Raw genomic sequence first — 25274 nt, forward strand, 5'->3', positions numbered from 1 at the left:
CCCCAAGCTGTCTGTAAATGACAACTAGTTGCTCAGGAAGATAAAATTCTTTGGTGAGAAGCAATCTATTGTTCAGGGCTAACCATCAGAAACGCTCCTGCTACATTTTATGAAAAGAACTAGTGCTTTTTCATCTATTTTTCATTTGCTGCAACTTTTGTTTAGAGCACAAGTTTCATATTTACTGATAAATTGCCAAACTGGGAGAAGAATTGTTGGGCGATAATGGAAGAATTATTTCACTCTTTACTGTTGCCAGTGGGATCAAGATTTAAGTAAAGGTTGGAGAGATTTGATTTCTCAAAAGAAGTTTTCTTTAAATAAAAGAGAAGGCAAAAAGACAAAACACAAACCTTGTAAAGTGCAAATGTTCGCACGCAGTATGTGGCCAGCTCCACAGTGTCCAGCAGCGTCACCTGGACTAGTCCGTGGGTCTCTGTGCCTCTGGTAGGCCAATATTGGTCACACTTCACCTATAAAAAACAAGTGACACATTCAGGGTAGATGCTTATCAGTTTCTCCGTTAGCTTTACTTTGAGTTGCTGCTAAAGGAAAACAGCTTTTTTGCATTTCATTTTCTGTTGATCTTTTCTGGCATGCATTCTTGTTATCCCAATATATGTAAATTACTGCTCTGATGCCAATATAAACCACATTTTTCAAACTGGTAGGAATATTAAGCAGTAACAGATTCAATTTTACTAAGAAAAATTAGTTGCAGATTGTTGCTCAGTAAAATGAGAGAGGTATTTGAAATTTCAGAGTGTGTGGGGAAAAAACACAAATTTGTCTGGGATATATGTTATGATTCCCATCAAGAAAATTACATGTAGGCATTTTAAACTACAGGGTGAGATAGTATTCATCCATCAAGAGCTAAAAGGCACAAGCTATTTCATCTTACACAATTACAATTTCCAAATATGCTTGTTTAAAGAAAAGTAGAAATAATTTGAAAATCTACAAAAGTATCATAAACAACATACGCATATATTTTTCAGAAAAATACAAGATAAATGATATGTGTGTCCAAAAGAAATTAAACCTGTAGTCTCTAGTAGGAAAAGATCTGTTTTTTAAAAATGGTCTCAGAGGGTAGTCCACTAACAGTACAAAGTTTAAATAATTTAAATTTCATTTGAGATGAATAATCTACAATTTCTATGTGGAGTGGAACAAGAGCACAAAAAAATATTCAACTCAATTAGCTTCACATGCAACAAAGCATAATTCCAAGTCTGCAGTAAGCCTCAAATTTACTGAATGTGTCTGCTGGGCATAAGAAAGCATAATGAAAAATGACAAAAACAGTACTATATTTTCTGGCAAGACCATAGATCAAAATACATTTACCCTTTCTATCTTGGATTAAGAGAAAAATGGGAGTGATTTCTAACTGAAAGCAAATAAAATGCATTTTTGTAGGTAAAGACAACTGCTAGTACTATTTTAAATTAGAAAGCATAGTCTTTATTTGAAAAAGAAAGTCCGGCAAAAGTACAGTCTTTTGGCTTAAACAAAGGCAATCAGGCATTATTAACATAGATGCTAGAACTTTTTGGTTCAGTATTTAACAATATTAGATAATTATTTATTTTATGTTCAATATAAATATTAACAGCATTCTGTGAATAATATAATTTGTCACTAAGAAATGACAGTACCTACTTCTTGGAGAACTCAGATTTATTCCATGTAGATAATGGACCTTATAAAAAGATAGAGGTTTGATCCTCTATACAATTTTCTCTGCATAAAAAGGAAAGAAACTTACTGCATGTTTATCTGTTAAAACAGAAATGAAATTATCAAGGTTTGATTTTTGCTCTTTTCTTTCAACTGTGAGAGCACATAAACGTCACCTTTTTGATGAAAAACAAAAGGGTTTAATAACACAGAAATTTTGTGTTTTAATAGGGAAAACTATTTTGCATGTTTCCTAAATGCACAAAATATGCTTGTGTTTTTATTTCTACCATATGCTCTTACTCAAAGAGAAGAGAACAAAAAGGAAAAACAGTTCTTCAAGAAGCATACTGATCCAGCATGACCCAGGTTGATCACCTATTATGTTCTCCGACCCCCTGTTCAATCCGGGGTTGTGTCTGACATAAATAGCGAAGACTATCGCTTGAAAGGAATCAATGCTACTTAAGTAGTGATGATTCAGATGGAAGGGAAATTACAAAAAATTAGGCCTAAAGCTTCATTTGAGACCATGTAGTAGATGTGAAGCTGGTGCCTTGCTGCACAGGATAAAAGGAAATTTGTAGGCTTCACACTGCAATTATCAAGAAAGAAGATGCCAGAAATGTGTTGAGTTTAAAGACCTGAGAGAAAACTGAAACTGATTGTTTAACAATTTCTGCTGGACAGCAACTGTATGAAATCAAAAACAACGGATAAAATCCTATGAGGAAAAATATCACTGTGATATACACAAAAACATCACAGTAATGCAACAAAATGATATCTAAGGTCAGTTCAGTATACTGAACCAAACTCAGTCTAGTTATATTTCAGAACTAGGAGCTGGTTATACTCAGACAATTATAGAGGTAAGATATAGGAGATGAGGAACCAGCCTTTACGTAACTGTCAGAAAAATCACTCAATGGTTAAATAATTCTCTACAAATCTGTCCCACCCATAAACTATACAAAAACTAAAATGCAACTAACTATAATATGTTCATACTTCTATAATAAGTTAGGACTGTTAGCATCATCTTAGTATAGAGAGTAAAAGCAATGAAAAGCTCTAGCAAAAAGGAGAAAACAAATTGCTTTCGTACTCAGTGTAAATAATGTACTTTAATCTTACTCGTTTTCAAAAAGAGATGTTTTGAAATGTTTCATTCAGATGAAACTGCAAATTTGGGAGCAATTTTTAAAGCAAATATATCTAAACATTGCCCTTTCACTCAGGAAATCTTTTTCAAAGGGAGCTGATGAGAAAAAATCGTCTAACCCAGGTGGACATGCACACGGAAGGTCTCTGCAGAGGGATTCGATGCTTCCCCTGAGTTTATCTGAACATTGACAGAGACATATGCTTCCCTCTGGCCGTCAGCCCCTGGGTACTTCCGTTTTCAACCCCATTCCCCCAGTGCCCTGCACAGGTTCACCTGCTTTCAGGGAGGGAGATTTCACAGCTTACCTTCCTGGCAAATATTATTTTAAGGTTTCCATTTTCAGCCACATGGTGTACAAATAATTTGTGATTTCAATATTAGAGTGTGGGTATAAAAGGTAGTGAGCAAAAGAGGACCCAGAGCAATAGAAATGATTGTTTTTCTAATTAGCTACTGCAAATGAACTAGGTCTATTTTCTTCTCTTGAAATGTTTTGCTCTGACAACAGCTCCTCTCCAACGTGGGTATCCTGTGAGAAAAAATCTCATAGGCTGTTCCTAGAGAGTTACTAACTGCAAGGCTTCATGCAGGAGCTGAGGGTGAGAATGAAGGAAAGCGCTCCCTCTGAGTGTGTCAGAACTAGAAAGCTGCAGCTACTGAATACAAATACTGACTTCTGCCTTTATTGCTATCATTATTTAAATTTCATGGTGACTAAAAGAAGCTTCAGGATGGAGTCAAGGAAGGTCAGGCAGTCTCATGGATGATCAAAAAGCTGCTTTTCGGGGCTGGGGATTTAGCTCAGCGGCAAAGCGCCTGCCTGGCAAGCGCAAGGTTGTGAGTTCGGTTCCCGGTACCGGAGAAAAACCAAAAAAAAAAAAAAAAAAAGCTGCTTTTCTATTTCTAGGACTGAAGCCTAGAAAAATGAGAATGGTATCTCTGACATCTCATGCCCAGGGCAATGATAGACAATGAGGTCCAAACGTCCTAATGGCCACTTCAAACAGCCATTCAACAGGTGCTAGCTATTACTGATTATCGGACTTTTGGGTGGCTATGAGAAATATGCAAAAAGGGAACACGTTGTTAATTTCAGTAGATACTGATTCAGGACAGTATAGGTGTGAGCAAGGCAAGAATTTAGCAGCTGTGGGGATACCAAGGTGAACCCAGATAGTCCCTGGTCTAATCCCTCGACCTTGATGACTACATATGATGAGGTAGTTCAGACCTCCTTCTTCAAGGAGGCAGCATGAAATTCCAAAGCATTTCCCTCATCTACCTGGGCTCCAGTCTGTTGTGAGAAGAAAATGCGTCAGATCCTGGTGCGGGAAAGGACGGCAGCAGAACCTTTTCCCCAGTACTGCTTTAGGGAAACATCACCGAGGAGCCACTTGAGGGCTAAGCTGAAGATGGTTTAAATATGGAGCTCAATTTGAGAGAACTGTTTCCTTCTATACTTGGAGAGTGATTAGCCTCATACTGAGGTTTCATTTTTCTAAAGTTATGCAAAGCATAGGTCAGCTACCACTAAATATATGCTATGGAATTAAGTGCCTTTACTGTTTTCATGATAAATGATCTAAAGTTCAGTTGCGGAAGGATAAAACATTTAAACATATTTAAGAGAAGATCTTGTCACTAGAAATAGCTAATAGGAGATGATGCAATAGGACTGCTCACTATGCTCTGGGAAATGCTGTCATTCTCGGGCATCTTTCCTCCCGTATGGCTTAGCTTAGAAGTGCTTGGCACATTTTAGACACTTAACAAAGATGGTCAACTTTGTAATCAATGCTACTGTGGTCTAGATTGGATTATTTTTACACTGCCTGAAACAATTTAAATTTCTGAAAACAAAACCATCTTATTTCCATTCACCAAAGACAGACTGAGCAGAGCAAAGCACCAGAATTCCAGCTGTAACAAACCTAAACCTCTGAAGAGTTCTAGCATCACTCATAGGGAACGTATTCGCTCCATGGCACTGTGAAAAGCCCACGTTGAGTCAGATTATTTAGCCAAACAAGGGCTTCAAATAGGAAACAAATAATATATAAGACACTATAACTATTGCTAAAAATAACTATAAATTCATATCTATGGTCGTAAGTTTGGGCTGAGTCATTGTCAAAGAGTCAGGATTCTGAGGACTGGATACATACATACCTACATACATATGTTAACACTAGAAAATTTAACTTAGTTATGCTGGTAACCATTTATTAACAGTCATTTAATAAAGGGCACTACAATAAAAGAAGCTAATTTCTATGAGTTATAATAACTTCTGGTGGTGTTTAAGGCCAGATTTAATATCTGATTTTCCACTATAAGGCCAGAGATCATCTCAATGACTTAACTCTTCTTCTTTTTTTTTTTTTTAAGCAATAATGTTATTCTGTGCACTCAACAAATATTTGGTCATATCTATTCCTAAAGGCAAAACAGGCTGCTTTGTGTATTTCCTTGTTTCATTTTATTTTTGCTGACTACTGCTCAGTGGAGGATCAAGAAGAAACAGAATCACTGAAATGACAGTGATATTAAAGCATCTGCCCACCAATGAAGTCATAGACATTCATGCACACAACCACAAAGTTGAAACATATTATACTCTAAATAATTCAAATTATATAAAATTGCTTGAGTTCACTGAACCAGTCTAAAACTTTCCAAACCTGTTATCAACACTTTTAAAAAGACATATTTTATATTTGATGTCCCAGGAGACGTTGACATACAAAGCTGCCTTGAACTTTTTGAATGGCTTCCCCCATTAAAATGATGGGCATATGTTTCACGTCTTGGCACTGGATTATAACCAGATGAGGCGACCCTTTTTAATGGCCAGGTAGTGTTTGGATATCAGCTCTTCATTTATGGGTTGGGTCCTTGGAGTATTTACCCCATCCATAATAACTTCTGAGGGGAAGCTGGGTATTCCAGCTAGTTCTACAGCTATCTCTGCTTCTGCCTGGTCAGCCCAAAGGTTTCCTGTGACCTAGCTACATTCCACTAGCATTGTTAACAGCAGTATTATTATGTGTCTTAGTGTATCAATGCAAAGATAATTTCCAAATATCAGCCAGTATAAATACATGCATTCTAAAAATCTAACTACCAGTACAACTCCACAGTGCACGTCAACCGAATGTCATCCTTGCCTGAAATTCTGTGGCTAGAGGAGAGCGAAAAATATACACCAACTGGCTGCTAAACACTGGAAAGCACAGAGAATGATTCCCTTCTCAGAACCTTAGAAGTAACCTAATCCAGCCTGGGAGTTCCACAGGCAGCTATGCACAGCACGAGAAGGCCTTTGCACAAGGTCATTGGGAACAAAACTGCGTCTCCTGCTCTGGTCCAGCTTTTTCTTAGGTTACCGTGCATCTCTTTAATAAGGATGTCTGGAGCCAGAATCTGTAGGCTCCCATTCTAAGCAGAGGAGAATGAGAAGGAAAAGAAGGTAGAAAATCCAAAAAGCTAACAAATAGCAAGAAGCTGGTGGGATTCTTTTTCTTTTCTCTGACACTGTGCTTGCTGACAGAGAAAAACCAAGAGCGTGGAACCTGCTAGATAAGGACCCAAACATCCTTTCGGTTGCCAACACGAGCATCACTCTTTCTGTTGCCAGTGTCCTATTTACATTAAGGATCCACCATTTTCAAACAACCTCATACATCATGCAGCCTCCAAAGGCAATGTTTGTCCTGCTGTTCCTAAAGTTGCTTAAGGAAAAAGCAGTTCTGTTGTCCTAGATAGGCTGGACTTCAGGCTGCAGTTTGAAAAATTAAATGTTCAAGGCCTTCGGCGCTTCCAGTTCTATTTGGAAAAGGACATGGACCTGGCATTTGGGAAGCATTTGCTCTCCATTAAACTTACCGAACCTTGACAAACCAGAGACGCCAAGAATTAGTCAGCCACCGGCCAAGGCTGGGCTTTCCAAAACCGATAACAATGAAAACAATAACTTACTGCCATTTATACGCTTCCACACAGCTCTGTCACATTTTAACCCAAAAAGACCTCACAATCTGAAAAGCACTTCAAGATTTATTATATAGAAAAAGAAGAAACTGTTTGACCAGAATCTCCTTGTGTGCAGTTTCTTGCTCAAAATTGTTCTCTTAACCACGGAACAAATGTGTTTCCACCTCACCCTGACTCTCTATTGGGGAAAGTTTACAGAAATGACATTCAAGGACTACAGAGGTAAGCAGTCACTGGGTCACAGTGTTCTACTGGCCAAAGGTCAATTCTTACTTCCCCAAACCCCTAAGTGATAAACACAGTAAAGAAACACCAGTCATTTCTTTGGCCTTGACAGCATCTAATCTCTACTTATTAGCACAATCAACAAAATGCAGTGGTACGGGTCTTTCCTGTTTCCTGGTCTAGTGAACAACCACTGTTGCAATGCACAGAACATCTGACCTGCTCTAGTAATGAATGCCATCCATCGGTTTGCATGATTTTCTCTATGAAACAGAAAGTGAGATTCAGGTAGTTTGCAAACTAAAGACAGAATTTCTCACTTCTATCCTTACTCTTTCAGAACTAATGCACGTGGCCTACACTGCGTGGCCATTCAGATCACATTGCATCTGTTGAGTGTCAATAATTTTCTCCTCAATGCCAATGTTTATAGCATCAAGTCAAGCTATAGTAATCGTTCTTCAAGTAAATCAAGCCTCACAACAAAGCCTGCAAGACTGCGTAAGGAACAACAGTCTCAACTATCAGCAGGGAACAAAGGCAGGCTGGTGAGGACAAATGAATGAGAGTCATCTCCTAACCTTGCTTAAGTCTTTTCAGCATCGAAGTAACTGCTCAAAGGTGCTCCAGAATTTGGCAGGGCAGCCTTCCACACTCCCTCCGCCTTGCGTATCTCAAGATGGGAAACAAAGTAGAAGCAAAACAGCCAAAAGCAGATAGATGAATGGAGAAGAAAAAAGTGGACTGTCACCCACTAAATAATGGAGCTCCTTAGGCCAGGAATCACTTTGGCCAATCCTACCTTGGAGACTGTTGTGCTTCTTCAAAGGAGGAGGCCAACCACATACTCAGCTACCCACAAATCACATCCTTTGAGTGGAAATCCCAGCTGTATACATTTTGCTTTCCTGCTAGTGTTTCATTTTTTCCAAACGTTTTCTTCCCTCCATGTGGTTGCCCAGACCAATTCATGTACTTATTGGCATGTTATGAAACATGGAAACAATTAAAGACCACATTCAGGGCCCTGGAATGACTTGCTAGAGAATCAATGAACTCCGCAAAACTTGAGAGGATTTGGCAATACACATGGAAACTGTGGAGTGGAACCCACTAACAGTATCTTATGTCACACAGCACATTTTACAGCAGTTTTATATCGATCTGTGTGTTTCAGGGAGCAATCATACTTTGCCTTCAAAATCAACAGCTTTTAGACTTAATTTTATTTTGTTTATATAGCCTAGTGAAACTCACAAAATATTCATCTTAACAATTTTCTTATCAGGCTTTGTAACTGAATGTACACAAATGGAAAATAGTTTCACAAGATACTACTGCAAAGAGTGCCAGCCGAGGGTTCTTTCAAGGTCATAATTGAGGTAGCATGACAGCATTTGAAAAATCAAAAAACTTGAGTTTTCAAATGACCAGTTTAAGTCCTAAATCAGATTCCTTCTTGTTATAGGCTTCTTTAACTGTTTCGATGCTAAGAATGGTCAGTTATCTAGAAAGAGAACAGTCAAACTTCTAGCAGTGTGGTTGAACCCAGCAGCCTTTTGTCTTGGACTCTTCTAACTCAGGGAAAATAACAAGCACTGCTGACACACCTCAGGCCAGAGTAGGTGAATGAGACCCAGACAAAACAGCTTGAAAACATGACACTAGTTGTAAGGGCAGAATTTCCTACATCGTAAACACTGACGCTGGGCATGGTGGCACATGGCTGCAATTCTAGCACTCTAGGAGGTTGAGGCAGGAGTATTGTAAGTTCAAGCCTGGTCTGGACAACTTAGCAAGACCCTGTCTCAAAAAAGACAAAGAAATAACAAAGGAGTGGGAGGCTGGTGGGGTGGTACATGTCTGTCATTCCAGCACTCTAGGAGATCAAGATAGAAAGCTGAAATTTTAAGATCAGCCTGGGCAATTTAGTGACTTACCAAAAGTAAGAAAGTTCAAAAAGGGCCGGGTATACAGCTCAGTGTCAGAGTTTCAGTTCAGTCCCCAGTATGCTAATCAGTTAGTCAATCAATTGATCAATTAGAAAAGGGAGTGGGGAGGAAATGTAAAACTTAACCTAAAGGAAATGTGGTATCACAAACATGCTACCTTTAGGGACAGTAGTCATTCCTCTATGTAATCTGTGTCTGCATAACTCATGACTCTTATATATATTGTTTCAAGATATGGTTACAGTAGTAGTAGCAGCTGCAATGCCACTTTGTTTTATTAGCAGACTGATTAACAAGTTCCTTGTGCCAAGGGCCTCCTTCTTGAGTCTGTGTCCTGGGGAACTCAAGTACAGAAGAATCCCATGGTCTGAGTGCCGCTCTTCCTGACCGAAATGCATAGGTATGTGACGGTGAGCACAAGGGGCAGAATCAATCATGCAAAGTGGCTCCATGAGATCGGTCAGGAGTTACTGTCAGCCACAGAAAAACAAATTCATTTCATTTGGGGGCTAAAACTGAATTATTCAGAGGCCAGCTTTAGGGGAAACTGATGCCATGACACAGTTACCCACCTTCTAACCAAACAAAGTAGCTGAGACTCAGGGAGCCTCCTTGCCTGCTTCCTCATTTTCGGCACTATCTGCACAAACCCTTCCATATACTCCCCAAGGCAGAAATGAGATGCAGATGGGGTAAGTAACATGCGTGCCACCATGCAGCTATTCAGGGCTAGGGGTGAGACCTGAAGCAAGACACTTCACTGTAAAGCACCCCTGCTTGGAACTCGGTGTGTTCCTCACTGAGTCCTCCTCGCTCATGACAGTGACCCCGTGCAGTGCTGTACAACACCAAGCTCTCTTTTCTTTCCTCATGCCAAAGCCACGGGCAACAGGAATTACTCCACACTTCTAGTTCACAGAAGTGTCAACCACAGGGAGGAACTGTAGCTTGAAAACCACAGTCTTAATCTAAATAATGAAATTTCAGGCATTAGCCCTTGCAGATGTTCCTCCTGTGGTACCTGGATCACCTTCCTTTATGAGGGGCACTCCAGGCACATCCTAACTGGAGCCAGGTTATTGCAAGGGTCACCTTTGAAGTTGGCTGCTGGGAAATGAGAATTCACTTGACTTTCCAGGTCAGTCCGCAGAACCCACAATGTTCCTAAAATATGAAGCTACATAGTTCAGCAACAACTAACCACTATTCATAACGTTGTTTATATAGTGAAAGTCAACTTAAGTTCTTTGAGAATCCAGAAATGCCTTCCTCTTTCTTCTTCTGACTTTAGGTAAAAGAACAAATGGGCAGGACAAGGGTCAGGTAGGAGATGTGAACAGGGAGAGGTGAGATGAGGGAGCAGAACATTGCTGAACCTGCCCAGGTATTTGGATATTTCTTCCCAGATGGAGAACAAAGGGTTTGCAGGTGCTGGGCATCAGGACTCACTTGTATGGTCACACTGATGATGACTGGGACTCCTCAACTGCCTACTGGCTTATGCAGGTCATTGCAAGTTTAGGTACAGGCTGATCCAGCACAGAATAAAAATTATAAGACAGCATTTTAATTGGTGTCTTTAGGCCATTTAACACGGGAGAAAGATAGTTTGCAAGAGCAAAGAGTAATTAATGAAGGGAGCAAACAAAGGTTCATTTAGTAACTTCCAAATAAGTTCCTCTGTCTGAGGGGTGGGGAAAGGTAGCCTGCAACAGAAAGATAAACTGCAGGTATTTAAGTCACAATGCCTTCTGCTGAGAACTGCTCATTACCATCAGATGCTGCAGTGACAGTGGAACCAGTGTGAACTAACTTTATTATTAGAAGCAATTAGGGAGAAAAGGGGGCAGAATTTCATTTGGTTATTTCAAAACAAGTTTCTGGGCACAGTTTAATGAAGGCCTGCAGTGTCAAGATAAAATGTGTATTTTATTGAAAACAGCTTTGGTAAATGACTACTTGTTACCAGCTGGTATCTCCAGGAAGAGCAGACAGGGTAAGTTGGACTTACATGCATGCCATAATATAACAGTTCAGCTGTCTCAGCTTCACAGAACTGTTACCAGGCAGTGTGGCCTGATGGGTAAGCACATGTGTTCTGGAGCCAGAATGTCTGTCTTCAATTCCTACCTCTGACCTTGGCCAGGAAATGACCTTGGAGGACCTTTTATAGTTTGTTTGAGCATTGGTTTAGTCACATATAAGGTAGAATTCACACCAGTTTTCACCTCACAGGGCTTTAGTGACATATCAATGTATGTTAGATGCATATAATTATTAACTGCCATATCCAAGGGTCATTTGGGTCAGAGGTTGCTTTTAAAGAACCTGCTTGTATATAGAGTCTATCCTGAACACAAATCAGTAAGGGACCCGTTTATAACCTTTGATTGGCGTTTACATATAGAGTCAGAGACAAATACTTATTTTCAGAATCACAGTTGCTTTTATGTAAGTACTTTTCTGACAATATTTAACATCTCTATGAAACTTGGACATTTTGAAATGATGTCATTGCTTTTAAGGTTGAATAGACCATCTGTATACCATAACTTTTGATTTCTAACTTTAACAATAGTTGTTTTTTTTAAAAATATGTTTCTTTATATGACCTTTTCCTTTATTAATGCCCTGAGCACGTTTAACTCTTTCCCTGTATATAAACCTGGCCTAGGAAACACAACCGCTGTGAGCTAAGAACACTTACAATAACTCTCACATCAAGTAGGTAATCAGGCGTTGGCTCCTTCTAAGTGTTTTCTTTAAGTGACCACGGTAAAAGAGACCTTTCACCTGATCGCAAACTCAACTGTGAATGTCTCCACATATTGGTAAGCATATGTGCTATATTTTTTGGAGACCCCTTCACCAAAATCTCAGGTTGAAGATTTTCTTCAGATGGTTAGAAAATTTGCACATGCAGTGGGGAATATGGCACACTGCATACACATTAAGTTTTCATTTTCCAAATCAACAGCATTTAACTAATGTGTCGTGCGCCATTATATTGGACCCATAAGATGAATAAAACTCCTTTCTTGGATGTTAACAAGCAATGACTTGTTATTAAAATCTATTCACTTGGGAGAAATCTAAACTAGCAATATGCCCTCTGTGTACTTATGCGCTTTCTCAGGCTTGTGTTAAACTGTACTGTTTTTCACGTTGCCCTGAATTAACTTATGCTAATTTGAATAATTTAAGTAAGAGCCTCTTTTATAGTATTTAGATCTCACTGTACAGATCATGAGGAACAAAAGGTTGAAAATTCTAGGATGTACACATTGGTGAGATTCTCCCCAAAGCCTGTGGTTTCCTGTTCAGTGTAACTTTAGGAGTAGGTTCAAGCTGACATACTCTTTAATCAACTTGTCTGTATCCTGGAACGCTGTCCCTGTTAGCAATCACAACATCCTAGCACAGGAGAAATTCTGTTTGGAAAAGACCCCCAAAGCTTTGAAGAATGATTTTACTGGAGTTGTTGATGCTCATTCACAAATGAACATCTGTCGGAAAAAGTTAACCTTTGGGAAAGTTTAGACTGTAAATAGAAGCAAACTCGCAACACAGAGAGCGGAGAGTGCGAAGTGGTGTTCACTTCCCCTTACCCTGGATCTCTCTTCTAGTTTGGTCATCATGACAACTGTGGCACTCCGCTGCTCCCATATCATTCTCCAGAAGTCCCCAAATGTCTCAGGAAGAGATCCTTGTGTTGCAATATAGGCATTTTGTTTCCGATAGCCATCTATGTAGTTGGCATTCACATAGTCACTCCCTGGGATTCCTGTAAAACAAGCAGTGTTACTGAACCGGATGAGAAGAGGCTGGACACAACCCAGTGGCAATGCTGTATTACTGTCCCACATTATGCTAGCAGAGGCACCATTTATTAAAGTTTGGGTTTTAAATCAGATGAAAAACAAGTCCTATTATGAGCGCCATGTTTCTTAAAGAAATGCACTACTCAAAGTATCAAGAATTTGTAACGTGACAAAATGGATCACAAAAGAAAGAGAAATATAATAGACGGTTCACACAATGCCTGTTCTCTCAAGGGCTCTCTGCTTTCTCTGAAACAGCAGGAAAAAATAATTCGTAAGGACAATAAACAATCTGGTCACATCCTCCCACATACTCATCCCCTCTTCTAGACAAAAGTCTAAAAAGGGAAAGGATGCTTGAGTCTGAAAAAGAAGCATAAGGTGGATCCTGTCAGAATAACAAATAATTTACTGCAGATTAGCTATCAGGACTCATCAATTCTTTTGATCTTCACATATGAAGTAAATCCCGTCGTGACTGTTCTTTCACAAAAGTGGGAACAGAAGAATAGAGGAAAAGCACAACTTGACCACCTTCACCAAGATGGTGAGACTGGGACTAATCACAGGCAGTCTACCTGCTGTGTCTATGATGTAACATCTGGAGAGCGTTGCTTCTTGCTTTAGTAGCACAGGAACCTGCCCTTGGATGACAACGGTCTCTTAATTTACTGTCATACTTCTAATTTGGTCCTCAATAGTCTGTTCTAGCTAGCATGAGAACAAGTTTGATATATACATATATATATATATATATATATAATTTTTAAAAAAATTTGATTTGTAACTTCTTCAAACCCAATAACAGCATTCCGTTTTACTTAAATAAAACCCCAATTCTTAATATTTAAAATAAAACTGTACTTCTCTAGAAGTACACCTCACCTCACTCCACTTACCTTCTGCTCTCTAGACACTGACCTGCTTTGGTTGTTAGGAAATACGGCTCTCCCACCTCAGCTCCACCTACAGCCTAGAACTCACCTTGTCTCCCTCCTATCCTAAAACATGCAGCCTTTGTAGAGCCCTTCCTGGAGTACACAGGCCCCTCCCGATTCTCTTGAAACCCTTACAAGTACTGTTCCAGGTTAGAATTGTGCATTAATTTTGGTTTAACTTTACTATTATCTTTTTTGACCACCATACCATGTGTCTTTTACTTACCTTTACTATCACTTATAACAAATAATTTGCCCAGTTAGAGCATTTCATAAATAGCAGAGCTGTACTTTACTGGAGATTAGCGGCATAATTCCTAACAGCTAAATTGTGGAAGCAGCCTATATGTCCCTTGACAGGTGAACAGATAGATAAAATGTGGTAGTTATATACAATGGAGTACTACTCTGTCATAAAGAAAGATAAATTTGAGTCATTTGTAGGAAAATAGATGCACCTTGAGACCACTACGTTGAATGAAATAAATCAGACACACAAGCTTAAATATCACATGGTTTCTCTTATATGAGAAGTCCAAATTATAAATAAAGAGCAAAATAAAAGATTATAGCAAGCAGGGAAGTGGATTTTGCTCAAATGGAAAAGGAATCAAGAGATGGAGGGAGAGGGGGAAGTGGATGGAAAGGAGATGAAAAAGATTTAAAATGTGTCATGTACCTGTACCAATCGTCCACAAGGAATATAATCATTGTGTTATACAAACATGTCCTAATTAAGAAAAACTGACTGAAATCCTAATTTTTCTCAGCACAATACCTTTAAGAGGGACACAGCAAAATGTAAGCTTCTTCCCAGCAGAGTGAGCATGATGAAGCAAATAAAAGCTATACCATATGAGAAGACAAAACACAGCAGCGAAGGAAAAGCTAAGGAGTGGATAAGCACTACCTGAAAGCATCAGAAGACAGGTTTAGATTTACACTGAGACCCAAGTTTTCGATTCTGAAGGATATAACTAGAAAGAGTGGAGCTTTATCTCTAGTTCAGTGAAGCACTTTCAAACAATCAAAATACAAAGGGACAGGTCTCCTAGGTAGGTAATGAGTTGCATAGCTCTGTGATGCAAGAGGTACTCTGCAGGGATATCAGCGTGCTATGTAAGGAAGCCTTAGAACTCATCCACAAACCTTCCAGCTCTGGGAAGATACTGTGTCCTGGGATTATGGAAAAATAATTTTTTCTTTATAACAAAACATATGTGCCCAGGCTAAAATTGTATTTCACTGATTGCCACTCACAATTCTTCTGACTGCTTTTCAGATTCTAGTTGTAAAACTGATCTTCTCAAATAAAGTAATGAAAGTCAGATGGAAACAACTGTGCTCTAAGATGAACACATGGAAATGGAATACCACCAGCATTAGCTGAAAAGCTTTCTGAGCTAAAACTGAAATGCACAGTTGGTGGTAGCATTATTCATCTATTACAGCTACTCAAGAAGCAGTTGGGGCTCTGGCAGCTCTTTGTTGATAAAAATCTTATTCCTCCCCTGTACCAAATTACTGCAGATTCAAAGGACAGTTTAAATAACATTCTTAGGTTACAGACCCTGGGAAGTGCACACCTCTCATGTGTCCACAGCATCTGGTTCTGGGCCAAGAATGAGTCCATATTATAACATGGGAAAGGTCTACTTTCAATATTTTAATTTACCAGTTAACAACATTAAGAATAGATAAAAAGAATTTTGGCTAAGGGCCTCACTCAGCTGTTAATATGTGAGAAACTTGGAAAAAAAAAACTCAGAATGGAGAAATCTGGATAAAATGACTTGGAATATGCATCAGCTGGGCACTGTGCCACTTCTTCCCTCATCAAGTATAACAAACGCGTCTAAAATAAATGCACCTGGGGACATGGAGGCAATGTACATGAGAATTATCCCTAAAGGAAGGAATCAGAAACATCCCAGCCTCTTTGCATAATGTTGTATCGACGATTATGTAATGAGTTTTGTTTTTCATTGTAGGACTGAAGTTTGAACAATATAGATTTTTGAGGGGAGATGGGTGGGTATCAAAAAATGGTTACACTTCACAGGGATAAGAACACGACCAAGCTGTTGGGAGTAACATCGTATTGTCAAATGCTTCAAGAATGTGGACTTGAGATTTTGCAAGGGAGAATATTGAAAACAAAAAGGCAGTACTCAGTGAGCTAATTAGTAGGCTGATGCCTACATTCTGAAAATAATGCTAATATTCTTCTTCCATTGAAACACTTGTCTATGGTACGTAAGACCGAAAATGAAAATCTTCCATCAAATTTGTTATGGTTTGTGTCTGGATGTCCCTTCAAAGCCTCATGCAGTCATAGGGTGGGCTTCTACAGATTATGACTAATTCATGGTGCAATGTTGGAAGGATGGGTGTGAGTGCTGCACCTGCCCTGGGGCGGGCAGTTTGCACACAATGTAAGGGAGGGAAAAAGGCTGCTTGCTACCCCTCCTCCCTTTTGCTTTTTTTGCCTTTACTGTTTTCCACTGCCATGAACAGTTGCCCTCTGTCATCTACCATGTTGCCCTCTGCCTTGGAGCCAGCCTAGTATGGACTGAAACTTCCACCAACTGCAAGCTAAATAAACCTTTCCTTCCTTAATTCTGGGCATCAGGTATTTTATCTCAGCACTGAGAAAAAAGTAACCAAGACAAAATTCCTTCACTCACACCGGTAGAAAGACACTTCCAGCAAGTTCTCTCCCCCAGTGCTTTGCAATGCAGAGATATAAGAGACAACTATGTTCTCCAGAAACCCTATGATCTACCAACACCTGTACCTACATAACCCAATGTAACAAGCTGTGCAGAAAGATAAATGAGAGAAGGTTTTTGAAAGAGTGGTGGCTTGTTCTTCTAAAAATATTAACTTCAGATTGGAAACACCAGTCTATTTCAAACACTTGACACCTTGGTTTTCAATAGGACATATTTAGAAAGAGTTTTCAACTAACCCTGTGAAAATATACAATATGTTGTCTTTCCAAATGCTTTGGTGCCATGAAATGCTTTCTTAGTAACTCTTGATTGGAACACTTTTGCCGGGAGATTGGATCTACAAAATTCTGTCATTTGGGTGGGGTGGGGGGGGAGGTTTACATGTAAGCAAAGTACATTTGTTTGTTTGATTTTCGATTCCCTACCTTATCTAGAAGATGATTTGCATTTGCTAATGCAGCAGTAATCAGAGTTCACTACTGATACAAAAGAATTGCTCTGAATTGTTCTGGGGCTCCAATGGGTGGAAATCTGACTTAAAATACAGGACCAAAGCGACACAGAATTATTATACATTAGCTGATTGCTTTTGTTTCTGGAGTCAAGGAGAACTTTCAGTATTCTAGTAACAGTGCTGGCCTTAGGCTTTTGTTGCAGTTTTCATTTGTTATCAATATGAGAAAGAGTCATTAAAGAACAGGAACCTGACAAAGATGTTTGGCTTCCACTACTCATAGGCAAAATCTTAGGGGAGATTGTATTTTCTGTGGGAACCGACCCTTGCAGCCACTAGTCTGAATGTTATTGTTCAAGAAGAGCACATTTGCTCTGAAGACCTCATCTTTCCTGACTTTGCTCCTTGGGTAAATTCAATAGGCTTTCATGATTTCTCAAATATTGTTTAGGTTATATTCTCCAAAAAAACCACAGTTATATAAGCAATTCCAACACCATCAATAATTATTCTAGTTTTATACTAAGAAACCCAAGGCTAGACTCTGCATATTATACCCATATGACTCAGTGTCTTGTACTTCATCAGTTAATGGACTGTTCTTTCTTGTAGCACTTAAACATGTTACTTATACGGTTTAGGCTGAGTCTTTGTGTTCTGGGATAACTATACCTAGAACTGTAAAAAGCAATCCTTTAAAATTAGCAAAGGTTGTGAATAAGTGCACAACTGGTAGAGCAGTGCTTCTGTAATCCTTGTGTACAGCAAGCGAAAAGCAAACACCTATTCAAGCAGAATCAGGCAACTTTGAGGCTCTCATTTTATGTGCTTGTGGTTGTCAGTTAGGTTTTGGTGGGAGAATAAGCCTTGGCATGGACTTTGACTGGGGATTCAATTGTTCTCCTAATGGCCTACAAAATTTTAGAAACTGTACCATGAGTTCAAGTACAAGGACAACACTCTTTTGCTTCATCTAAGCACGAGAATGAGAGGACAGGGCTTTATGGCACTGTTTCTGTGTGTGTTTGAATATTAAAATGAGGGGGAGACCACTGGAAAGCTTAAGGTATTGGGTTTAGGAGATTATTTGTGATGATACTTACTGAAGAATGCTTAATTCTTGAAAGTGTGCTGCAATGTAAAAAAATATATTCCCTGAGCTGTTTTGTCACTGTGGAGTTATAAAAGGGTTTTGTTCTATTAATTGGTAGAGGACTAACTGGGCCATGTAGCTTTCTTAAAAATAAAACCCAATTTTTCCATGGACTAAATTATTTTTGTCAGCCGGTAATTTGACTGGAAAAGATTTCTGTTGTTAAAAGAGTATTTATAAGAAGTTTATAAGCCATCCTTCCAACTTGATGTTAGGTGAAAAAGAAGGACCCAAAGTAGTGCATGAATTTCATCAATGTGATTGAGTAATCGTAAGAGCAACATTCATGTCTTTGTATCACAACAGGTAAGGAAAGTCACGTGTACATTTTAGAGAGGAGGGAGAATACACTTGCTAAGAGTGTAGAGAAATTGACCACATAACAAGGAACCCTGACCAGGGCCACTAGTAGCCTGCTCTTTGACATTCGGCCAGTTATTCATCTTGTCCAGGCCTGTGATTTCTTATCTGCTAAACAAGGCATGTTGGACAAATTGATTCCCTCAAGTCCTTTTGAGTTCTCAAATAAGATGACTCTCCATGATATTCTTAACCTTCTTGGGCTAGGGAATCTCTGCAGAGTTATTTTAAGGTGAACAAAAGCTTTCCGCCTCTCACATTAGGTAAGGACACACTCTGATGCTCTTTCAAACTGATTTCTATCACTTCCTCCTCTGGTGTGCTAAGAGTTTTTCACTGAGGCTGATACTTCAGATCTTGATTGAAACCTGGTGGGGTGAAAACTAAACAACATGGGAGAAAAACACAAGAGGAAAAAGATGGTACGAGGAGGTCTGCTCATGAGAAGCAGCTCTCTTTGAGGTTCAGGAGCTGGGAAGGAGTCAGAGGCAGCCTTGCAGGAAGGCAGCATCCATGATGCAGTGGACAAACTGCTGGTGCACTGCAGGGGTCAGGAGGAGCATCCACACAGGGCTCACTAGGCTCCACCACACAATGCGTCTTCAAACTCTCCAAAATCCTTCATAAAGCGAAGCTTGTGACAAAACCTTTTGTGCTAAGCCAGTTTATTCTCTTCTGTAAAACTGATCTACTCAAGACCCAACACACACAAAGGCTACCTTTTATTTAGTAAATTTTGTCCCTTCCTTTATGGGCGCGCATGCGCGTGCGCGCGCGCGCACACACACACACACACACACAATCAATTGCTTTCTAAGATCTATACTGCATGTTTATCATTCATTATGCAGAAAAATCTACCTTCCTGACACCAGATAAATTAGAAGTTAGGGCACAGAAGAAAAATTAATAATAATAAATGAGTGAATTTATTTAATCCCAAAAGATACAGACCATCTTTCTCCTTCCCTTGTACCATAACAGCCACCCATGGCTGCATCAGAACTGGTAAAATGAAGGATTTCTTTTCTAACCTACTAGAGAAAACAAACCTTTCTTGTGAAGATACAGTATCGCCGGATATAACTGATATTTGAGGAAATTCCCTTTGTGTCTCTGTGGAATATACAATGATTTTTTTTTTCAAAAGCATGCCTCACTCTGTGAGTGTGCAACTTAGCACCACAGTGAGCTGATGGGAGACAGAACCCAACTTGCACTCTTTTACTATTCTGTGTCTTCCTCTGACATTTTACACCTCTGCTCTGTGAGCAGCCCGCAGTTGGAGGATCCATGTAGAAGAGAAAGTGCGGGAGTGAACATCTTTGCATATAAAGCAAGATCAGACACACACAGTGGGGAATCAGGAGCACTTATAATGAAGGAACTCATTTCCCATTAGGAAGCATTTTGCCCTAAAATAGAGCAAACTTTGCACCATTACAGCAAACCTTTGGCCACTGACAGAGCTGCAGCATACTCAGCTTATATTATTAGTAAAAGTGAATTATTATAAGGCTTCATCTAGCAATGAGACAGTCAGAATCAAGCACTAGATATTCCCGTAGAAGCTGTGTATACAGGAAATATTCAGGTCCTCAGTCTCTGATCATAAATATATGAATGTTATCATCATACCATCCTTAGGCAAACACTCTATGAAACTCAAAGAGTCAATGCATTTGGAATTTCTAAAATGTTATCTAGGTACTATTGTTATTATGACTAATGTAATAAGCAGAAATAAAAACTAGCCCACTCTTTCCTAGGTAGTGATGAAAAATAGTTCCAAATCTGGAAGGCTCCTTTATAACTCCCATATTTCAAAAGAAAAACTAACAGAGCAGATAAAATTATTTTCCAATTTCCTAGTAATGTACACTGGCCTATGCCTAAGTTATAACAACAGAGTGATACCAAAGTACAGAAATTTTTCTATTGCCTCAGAGTAATGAATCAATCATTAGAGTAATATGCATAGATGCACTATAAATATGAAAAAAATCCAATGACTAAACTAAAGACAATATAGACAAAAATATACTCATTCCAGCAGCTTTATAATTTACTTTACAATTTTATTAGATTCTAGAGAAAAACAGTAAATAGAAAACCAATACAAGTGGCCATTTCTTAAAAATACCTTTTTTCTGTTTCATGTTATAAGCTAAGGCAGGAGCTGAGAAATAACAAGACCCCACATCACTTGTTGGACATATAAATAGCACTAATTCAATAGTTTCTACAAGGCTGCAATAATCTTATGAAGACGTTCCAGACTTCCAAAGCTAAATCTCTTCTAGCTGGCTACTTAATAAAAATTAAGCTATAAGAGTATATTTGTTCACTGTTCCTCAAAGAGACACTTTTATGTACTGAAAAAAATAATCAGCATGCAATATGTCTTTAACCAATTCTCCAAGATGAATGTCATTATTACGTACTGTATTGCAAGCCCCTTCCAAGAATAAAAAATCCTTGAAACAAAAGGGTTAAACAGTATCAAAATTGTAAACAATTACCTTGAAAACTGAAAGACTGAACATCATTAAGGAACTGTGCTATCTACATAAATCAGTGGATAATATTGTGAACAATGTGAGGAAAATGAAGTCAACCAAAAATTGGATGGGATTTATAAATTTTTTTTTTTAAATTGGGTATATGGTCTAACAAATGTTCCTCAGCATTTGCAAAATAAAACACATACCAGGTGCCCACAAACCATTCAGCAGTGACTAGGAGAACTAGCAAGAATCAGAGGGCAAAGGGATCTTCTTTATCGAAGCAATGTGGGAAAGGACACATGACAACTACAAAGGAATTCTTTACTGGGCTGAATAATTTCAGTGCTTTGTTGTCAGAGTTTCACATGGAACATTTACATTCACTATGATTAACATTCTATAGAAAAAGTTGGGTAGACTATATTAACTTTTTTGATATTGTTTCTTTGGGGAGGGGAATTGTTTTGGTTTATATATAATGGAAATATATGTCGCTACTAGAGATGACTTTACAAAAAAAAAGGTAAAGATATTTCACAGAATGGGTATGATGTGAAATTGGAGACTATGTTAGCATGTGTTGACAGCTGTTTTGAATGAATTGGTAGAGACTTACTATACCCTGCAGAAGAGAAATAAAGACACGCATGAATCACAGGGCACTACCGTAGTGGTAAATGGTGAGTCAGCATTACAGAGGGTTATCAGTAGCTCTGGTCTTTATTTCTTAAAATACATTTATCTTAGAGTTGGTGATTTCCCATGAGCTGCTTTCTCATTTTAAGGTGCTAAATTGCCCATCTCAAAAATAATCAAGTTGTTGTAACATCATCTATAATATTTACACTTGGAGTTTTTGAATTGCTCCTATTATGCAAATCTAACAGCAGATGATATATTTTGAATTTCCATTTAAAAGAACATATTCTTGCCCCTATTGAAATTTGTAATGCTATTATGGGTCTGGTTTCCATTTATCAAGCACTAATATTTTCTTTTGCTTCACAGAGTACTCTAAATACATGCAGCTTTTTCATTTGGATATGGTTAATTTTTCCATAGATCATGTACAAATGAAAGTCTCGGAGGATAAAAGGACCCAGCTGCAATAGTAATAAAATTCATAATACTAATGATAATCTTAATAATTCCTAATACTTATTAGGTATTTTCTTGGTGCCAGACACTCTTCTGAGGATTTCACACACATTAATTTATTTGATCTTCCTCCTACTCCAAGGAGGTAGGTAGTGTTACTCATAACAAACCTATTATAAAGAGGAAACCAAGGCACAGTAACTTGTCCACGCAAGCTCCTCAGAAGCAAGAGGAGCCTAGGACACTTTAATAGGGAAGCAGTTCTTAAGAAGCATATGGGGTCCTTTAAGAAGGCTTGCATTAAAGAGATGACATAAATAGATATATTTACATTTAAAACTTTAAACACATGCTCCATCCAATAAGAAAAATTGAAGCACATGACCCTGGTCTAAATGTGTCTCCTCAAATGTATATGTTGAAATGTAATTGCCAATGTGATAGCAGTGGCAGGTGGGACTTCAGGAAGTGATTATATCGTAAAGGGCGAGCCTGCCTGGAATTATGGCCCTTACAAAAAGCTTGAAGCATTGGATTTTCCATTCCTTTTCCATTCTATCAAGTCCTTGAGAACACAGTGTTTCTCTTCTCTGAAGGGTGAAGTACTACGGCACCGTTTTGGAAACAGAGACACCAGGAGTTTATCAAACATCAAATCGTTTAGTACTTTGGTTTTGGAGTTTCCAGATTCTAGAAATGTGAAACAAATGTCTATTGTTTATACATTACTCAGTCTATGACTGTTTATTATAGCAACCCATATTTTATGAGGCATTTTTTAAAAAATCAGACTAACAAGTACTAGTATTAAGGAATGTATGTAACACACAGTAGTTTATTCTTTGTTATCTCTTACTGTTTGATAGATGAAATCTTTTTGGTGAAATAAACTATTTATTATGTGCCTGTTTGGTGAAATTATTTATATATACACAGGTTTATTCTTTGGTATTTTTCACTCTCTCAGATGAAACTATTTATATTTATTTTCATGAAAAGTCACTCATCAGCCAATAAGGCTATTTAGAATAAAGCTGTAAATTTTGTGTGACTATACATATGTGTGTTTCCTTGAAGGAGCTAATACCTTAATATCCCAGACTAGATATTTAGTTGCTGATTCATATTTTCTTTGGATCTCAGGATTTAGAATATGCATTCAGAATTTTAGGGGTAGCAGGGAAGGTAGTAAATGCATTCATTTTCTGAGGAAACAGAACAAAGAAGACACAAGTCAGGGGTGTCTGTACTGGAGAATGGGCTTGCAAAGACTTGGGTGTCCATGAACTCCCTGAAGTGAGTGCATACATAGTTGCAGGTGCCTTTAATTCTTAAGTGGGATTTAAAATGTTCATCAAATGTTCAAAGGATCCAGCTCTTTCAAAGAATTACTCTTTATTGTATTAAAAAACATGTGAAAGTCATGTAGCCCTTTAAACTGGGACTTTGTAATATACACTAAACAACAACAAAACACACATGGGAAGCATTTATGTGTCATTTATTCTTCGCAAAAATTTATGGTGGTATTTTGATTCATGAATTTAATTTATTCCATAATTTGGACATGAATCAAATTCGTAACCAAATCAAATTCCCCCATAAGGTTCAGTGTCACTGGAAGAGGAGTTTGTGAATGGAAGCAAAATCTTGCCAGATGCTTCAGTTTATGGACTGAATTGTTTGTGAGAAGAAGCGTTTGTGGACCAAGGTGTTCCAGTACTTTGGGGTTGAAAACTACTTGAAAAGCCTCTAGTTCCAAGATTCAAACATAAGTATTCCAAGATGTGTATTTAAAAACTGTTAGGTGGGGCTGGGATTTAGCTCAGTGGCACAGCGCCCGCCTGGCAAGCACAAGGTTGTGAGTTTGATTCCTGGTACCGGAAAAAAAACCAAAACCAAAAAAAAAAAAAAAAAAAAACTCTTAGGAAGTCATTCTAGTTAAAAAGGCCCTGATTCTGAATTAAGTATGACCCACCTATGTGTCAAAGCCATCATGATTTCAAAAGCAGTTACAGGCCAGAAGGGTCTACTGGGGAAGAACAATACCCCTGAACCCAAGTGATATATATTACTAGCATTCTGACTCCATTACATACTAGCTATCAATCATAAAAATGTTACTTGACTTTTTAATGTTTTCATTTCCTCACTTATAGATTTGGGGGCTAATGCCTAGCTTTTGAGGTTGTTTTTCACAGTAAAGATAATACATATAAAATCCATGACAGGGTATACAGCATATAAAAAATACACAGATAATCATGCCTATTATAATTTTTTATCTGTGTTGTCGAATTGTAAAGTAGCATTTTAATTTTGCTTTGTATTTAGACTTGGGCAAAAACTTTTTACCAATCCATGCCAATATGTTTTTTTTAAATGAAATGTTAATTATAATCCTACTAATGAAAGTATAGCACTGTCAGCAGTAATTAATTTTAGGATAAAAATCTTTTTTATTCCAGACTGTGATAATTAATTTTAACTAGTTATAAGGCATTATGATGAATAACCTGCCACTAATGAATATTCTTGGAAATAAAGAAATTGAAGATACAAAAAAAGCAATTTATATATATATATATATATATATATATATATATATATATATACACACAACCCACATAAATAAGTACAGATGCACGGGCCTCCCTTTGCAGTGCTGTGGCTCTGATGCATTTGTATCAGGGACAAGTTTCAGTTTAGTGAGACCATACACTAGGAAATGAAATTCAAGTTGTAGTGTTCATATCATTCATAAGCTTACTGCCCAATGAGAAAGTGGATTTTTAGGCAAAAGGATAATGCTGAGTATTTGGATCTACACTAAGTGACTTAGGGACAGGTGCCTCCGCTATCAACAAGAAAGCATCACTAAAGGTGTGGGCGAATGGGAGCCCTTGAAGAGGAATCAGAAAAGCTGGATTCCAGTGTGAGCTACATCAGACCTTATTATTTTTACAGGAGGCAACTCAGAGCCAATTCTCTATCTGAGCTTTTGTTTTCTCATCTCTAATATCTATCACATATTAAATATCTTACTTAAAAGTCAAGTAAAACAGTTATACTGGCGCATCATGTGATGATTATACACAGTCAATAAAATAACTGATATCCAACGTACCTAAAGGTAAGTTTTAGAAGACAGGAATGAAAGAGGTTAGAGCTTAGAAAGTTAATA

At 38.2% G+C, this 25274-nt stretch overlaps 1 protein-coding gene across 10 annotated transcripts in view; it reads right to left on the reverse strand.

Moving 5' to 3' along the window:
• Ptprd (protein tyrosine phosphatase, receptor type, D) overlaps window positions 1-25274 on the reverse strand; it is a 2098812-nt gene that overhangs the window by 44361 nt on the left and 2029177 nt on the right. For all 10 annotated transcript variants that reach the window (XM_013516335.1, XM_013516328.1, XM_013516331.1 and 7 more), the window contains 2 exons: window positions 12633-12808; window positions 354-473 (listed from right to left, as the gene is read on the reverse strand). In XM_013516335.1, coding sequence (XP_013371789.1) covers window positions 354-473; window positions 12633-12808 — 296 coding nt within the window. The remainder of the gene's footprint in view (window positions 1-353; window positions 474-12632; window positions 12809-25274) is intronic.

The sequence above is a fragment of the Chinchilla lanigera genome, unplaced genomic scaffold (genome assembly GCF_000276665.1).
Source record: "Chinchilla lanigera isolate Chin_1 unplaced genomic scaffold, ChiLan1.0 scaffold00033, whole genome shotgun sequence".
NCBI lineage: Eukaryota > Metazoa > Chordata > Mammalia > Rodentia > Chinchillidae > Chinchilla > Chinchilla lanigera.